Below are 5273 nucleotides of genomic sequence, written 5' to 3'. Positions count from 1 at the left end.
TGTACATACATACCAAACCTTGATTGTATTGCATAAAAATAGCTTAGTTTCCTGCTGAAACAGGGCAAATGTTTGGTCCACTATTCCCACAAAAACAAGCTCTTTAAGTGTCTTACGCAACATAATATTGAGCCGTCGCTCTATATTGTCTTGCATTTGCTTTACGCTCGTAAGTTGAACCTGCGACTTGCGCGAAGTACCAACGCACAAGCTGTCATCAGTCACATTACCGATACTCGTAGAATTTGAATTGGTGGTAGGTTCAGATGTTTGCTTTTGCAAAAGAAACTTTTCTAATTTTTGTTCTTTAGAATCGGTGCGGACACGATCTTTATCATTACGCTCCTTGTCTTTATTTTTTACGTCTGCCTCCTCGATATTATGTTCAGAACTGGGTACAACTGAGAAACGTAGCTGTTTGTAAAAAGTACGAGCTGCATTACTACCCAGTAACTTTAATTCTATTCGCCTTTTGATTTTATCAATTATTTCATCTTCATACAGAAAGTGAACTTCATGCTTTGTTGGATGAACATTAACATCCAACTGTTTGGGAGCCATTTCTAGACTAATATAAATAAAAGGGTGCATCCCTTTTGGCAGGTAGGTGCTGTAGACTCCGTCAATGGCTGTTTTTAGGGCTGTAACATAAGTATTTAAGGAAAAAATAAAATTTACATTCAAATTCAATTTCACATACCAGCAGAATCCACTAGTCTATGGTTTATGAACAGTAACATTGTGCCCCGCTTAGCTGAATAGTCTACCTTTGTTACCAGTGCGGTCATTTTAAATTTATGTACATCGTCTTCGTAATCAACGGGTAACAAAGTGCGACCGATTTGCGGTCCGTATATGTGAGATATATTTTCTTCGCGAGAATTACTGCCTACTGTGCGTACTGCTGGCTGTTCGCCATACTTTTTCAGTGTGAAGGCAACGTTTGAATTGTGGACCGCATATTTGGACATGACTTCACAAATTTTTTGCATTTCTTCGGCAGGTGATTTTAAACACTGCCGTCTCTGTGGCATATTATAGAAGAGATCTTCCACGATAATAGTTGTTCCTTGATTTCCAGCACAAGCTTTTGGTGGTCCCTTCAATAGCCCATCCTCATATGTGGCCCTGTAAAAGTTATATATTATTTATACTTTATTTAGTCAAATCTTTAATACATACTTGTAGCCACAGGACTCATTAGCTGTTTTAGTTTGTATGGATAAGTGAGCCACATGGCTTATGCTTGCCAAAGCTTCTCCGCGAAATCCGAAGGTTCCAATATTGCTTAAATCTTCGAATTTCGATAGCTTTGACGTTGTAAACCGTTCACACACGATAGGAAGATCCTCTCGTCGTATGCCTGTCCCATTGTCTTGTATCTGCAATAGTTTCAGGCCACCAGATTTCACAGTTACCTGGATATGAGTTGCTTTCGCGTCTAGACTGCAGGATTTCGGAAGGAATAATTTTTAAACTTATCGTTACATATACATACAAACTATTCAACCTGTTCTCGACGAGCTCTTTGAGTGCGTTAGACGGCTTTTGAATGATTTCTCCAGCTGCGATCCTATTTACAACGACTTCATCTAATTTCTTTATCACGCCCGGCTCCATTTTATCAATGTACGTTAGGAATGTCGGAAAAATATCGATGTGCTGATAGGAGCACGAATTTTTATACGATACGATACCATATCGATATTTTTGCTATTCAATACCGATACTTTTTGCTCGATAGTTTTCAAATGATATTTTTAAATGTACATTACAAATTAGGGCAAGCCTATTTGTATAAAATTTTTTGTAGAGTTCCGAAATGTAAAAATCGGTTCTGATTTTTTATATCTGCCGAAGTACCTAACGTGACGTTACTTGACGTTACGCTACTTAAATTTTCATTGCAGCTTTTTTTGTTAATATTGTTTTTAAACTAATTTGTAGTGCAAATAAAACATAACTTTTATGCGTTCCCACGACAGTCGGGTATACGTAACCGGAACGACCCAGATTTATATCTGGCTAAGGACTGTCACTCCAGCAACACTCCCCAAAATCGCTTTGGGGAATTTGTATGCTGTTAAAACAACAACAACAACATGAACTTTTATGTCTAATATATTTTTTATTTTGACTACCTAGCGGTTTAATTACAAATCTACGTCGTACTATGACCTTAGGTTGGCACCTCCGGCGATGTTATTTAACACACTTACCTCTACATATGCAAACACTTTTTAAAGTTCAAAGTGTTCATTCTTTGTTAGAAAATGAGACAAATATTCAGATTTAATTTTGTGAATTTGGTATCAATATTTGGAATATAGTCTTTTTATCCCGATACTAAGGGGTGCCCGATATTTTTTACAGCGATACTTTAATTGAGTATTATATCGATACTTTTGTTTCGATATCGTGTCCTTATGTGTTGAAAATATCAACGTTTTGCTTCGATGCATTGCAAGTTTTCCACTCGATAGGCAATGTATCGATATATCAACGTATGGGTTTTAAAATTGAACCACCATTTCAGTACCTATACAATTTTGCAAAAAAAAAAAAGAGAAGTGAGTCTGATCAACATTTTTTTTTTAAGAAACCCTATTTTGTTCTGAAATATTTGAAAAATCATTTGCAAATGGATGGATCGATACATCGATACATTTTTGTCACTGACATTCCTTTCACGCGTCGTTACCACAAATCATGCATTTTGTTGGTTACTCTAGAATTAATTTAACATAACTTACCGTAAGAAAGAGTGAAAGATTACTCAAAAAGTCAACATAAGCCAGAAACGAACATATTTTGTTTTTGTATTTCCCTTTTCACCTGATTGACAGTTCGCCGCTTATAATACCACATCAAAAAATTCACGCGAAAAAAATGTTATTTTCCAGAAATACTAAAACAAAAATCTGGCTAGCCTTATTTTTCACCGCTTTCAATTTCCCCAAGGCCGTAATTTACTGTCCGTCTCCACAGGATAAAGTTTATATCTTGATACATATGTTAGAATATAAATAGCCAACGGAGACCGCTCATTGCTCTTCAAGAGCAATATATATCAGAGCTTATATCTTGCCATCTATTGCCGGAAATTTGGTAGTTTGACAGCTACATGTTCATTTGCATGAAAACTTCGTGGCGGCAACATTATTGATATTTTAATGGCTGCATTTCTTTATTCATTCTGAACGTTTGGAATAAACTTTTTTGTTTATTTATTCTTTAGAACGTTCCTGATGATATGCTAACGTATATTTCAAACGTATTCTGTTTGTTCCGGCTGTGAAATGAGATTATCCGGAATGTATAAAGAAACGCAGCCAATATAAAAGCAAATATTGAACTGTTTTCGATTAAAATATTTGTTATTATGTAATTGGATGCAAAATAACCTAGTCCCTTTTCAGACACGTCAAGTCTTGCTTTCAAGTCTGCTCGTTCGTTGGCGCAGGAGGTGGGAAGAGAGGGGAAGTGTACAGATACCTCCGTACCGTCAATTCGTTTCAAGTTCTCTTTTGATCTTTTGATCTTTTCGTTGCTTCCCATTTAAAGATTCAAGGACTTGAATTCAATAAAACTTGACGCGTGTGGAAGCAAAGAGAAAACACAAAAGAGAATGCGATAACAATTGCTTTCAAGACTTGACGTGTCTGAAAGGGGACATATTTTCTGAATTTTTTAAGTGATTAAATCCGGCAAAAATACGTTTTAGAAGCTATCTCACAGATGCTTATATCAAGATATAAAAAGCCCACACAAATATTGCCACTGATATAATTTATATCTAGCGACCAAAATGAAAGCTGGACAGCAATAAATTTTATCCTATGGAGACGGCCAGTTAAGAATATCAAATCTGCAGGTTCCCTAGTTTCTTATGGTAAATCCTAGTCTTACTGAAGTGCCCTAGTGCATTTTGGTCCCTAAATAATAAGCCATTCTTAACACCCTGTGTTTGCTACAGTTTGTATTGTATGACATTCGATGCAACATGTCAGTGTATAACACTCTTTGTTATCCTGTTTCGCGGCCAAAAAAAGATGACTGCCGCTTGCTGCTCACTAGCGTTTAGTCTCTCTTTGGAATTGTGCGGATACGGATGTTTAGTCGCGGATGTGATGGTGTTTATGGCTCCATAAATTTTTTATTTGTGTTTGTATTAAGTGCAGCTTCCTCGCCACTTTGAAAAATTGTGTTTATGAATGATTCTTAAGTTAAATATGTGAATATGTAATTCAATATAAGTGCAAACGCGTTGTGCGCAACGCAGTGCGTGTAAAAAAATCTTTGGTACATTAAGTTATTGAAATTCTGCAAGAAAATATACACATCCATATGTAGCTATGTACATGCATACATAAGTATGTATACGCGCACAAAGTAAAAATGCAAAGCGAATAAAGCGGAAAGCATAAAGCTAGAATTGATTGGTATGTTGCATGAAAAATTAATAAAATCGTCGAGTAACATGAATTAAAGAGAAAAAATAAAAAATATTGTAATGATATTGCAAAATCTTCGTTGAAAGTATCAAAATACGTATTCCGGCTGCTGGAAGGTTCTGACAAAATATTGTAGGTATTTGTGGTTTGTTTAGTAGCGACCGACCGACCGGTTTCCGTATGCAACTCGTTACCTTTGCTGCTTTGCTTTGCTTAAGCAGCTACTACAACAAAATATAATAAAATTAGCTTTGATGTACCTAGCGTTTTAAATTTATTTAATTAATTACTGAATATGTGTTTAAGACACACATACACACATCCATATATAGTTCTGCTATCATCTAATTGGTATTTGAAAAAGGCATATTTTAATGCATTTGCGTATACGTACATACATACCTATCGTCGTTTAAAGTACAAAACCGCGTATCGTCACTTTACAAAATCGCGTAACTGACATTGGCTGCCAAAAATTGGATTTGCTCACACAAGCTCTTGGCTCAATCCTTATCCATTCGGTCTGAAATATTCTAGTCAGAAATGCGATTGCTTTATAAATAAGTAATTTTTAGCAAAAAAAAAAAACCGACTTCAACTCTCATATAAAAAAAATATATACATATACATATATCTCATGATCCGCTGATCGGATCTTAACCAGATTAGTATGGGACCACCTCTGAGACACTACCTTTCCGATGCGAAAAGAATTATCGAAATCGGTTGACGTGGTCCAAAGTTATGCGGTAACAGACATAAAAAAAAAATTAAAAAAAAAAAATATTCCGACGAACTGATAACCTCCTCCTTTTTTGG

General features: G+C 35.7%; 2 protein-coding genes across 6 annotated transcripts in view; one reads left to right on the top strand and one right to left on the bottom strand.

The window, feature by feature from the left end:
* Nucleotides 1–6: 6 nt before the first annotated feature.
* Nucleotides 7–1676, bottom strand: LOC118744339 (DNA mismatch repair protein Mlh1; the record flags this gene model as incomplete). The annotated part of the gene is made up of 4 exons (XM_036477263.1): nt 1511–1676; nt 1183–1446; nt 701–1128; nt 7–641 (listed from the first exon to the last, which is right to left on the bottom strand). Coding segments are annotated over exons 1-4 (1437 nt in total), but the record flags the coding sequence as incomplete, so codon positions are not given.
* Nucleotides 1677–4100: 2424 nt separating this feature from the next.
* The window catches only part of LOC118744337 (low-density lipoprotein receptor-related protein 1), a 113407-nt gene continuing 112234 nt past the window's right edge, over nt 4101–5273 (top strand). For 2 of the 5 annotated variants that reach the window (XM_036477260.1, XM_036477256.1), the window contains exon 1: nt 4101–4442. The gene's annotated coding sequence lies outside the window, so the exon portion shown is untranslated. Of the gene's footprint in view, nt 4587–5273 lie in introns of all 5 variants that reach the window. The other 3 variants (XM_036477258.1, XM_036477257.1, XM_036477259.1) reach the window with 3 other exon arrangements.

This window comes from Rhagoletis pomonella, unplaced genomic scaffold, assembly GCF_013731165.1.
Source record: "Rhagoletis pomonella isolate Grant_MI unplaced genomic scaffold, Rhpom_1.0 Rhpom_scaffold_00008, whole genome shotgun sequence".
NCBI classification, from domain to species: domain Eukaryota; kingdom Metazoa; phylum Arthropoda; class Insecta; order Diptera; family Tephritidae; genus Rhagoletis; species Rhagoletis pomonella.
Note: the sequence above shows the minus strand (reverse complement) of the source record. Positions and strands in the feature narration are given on the sequence as shown.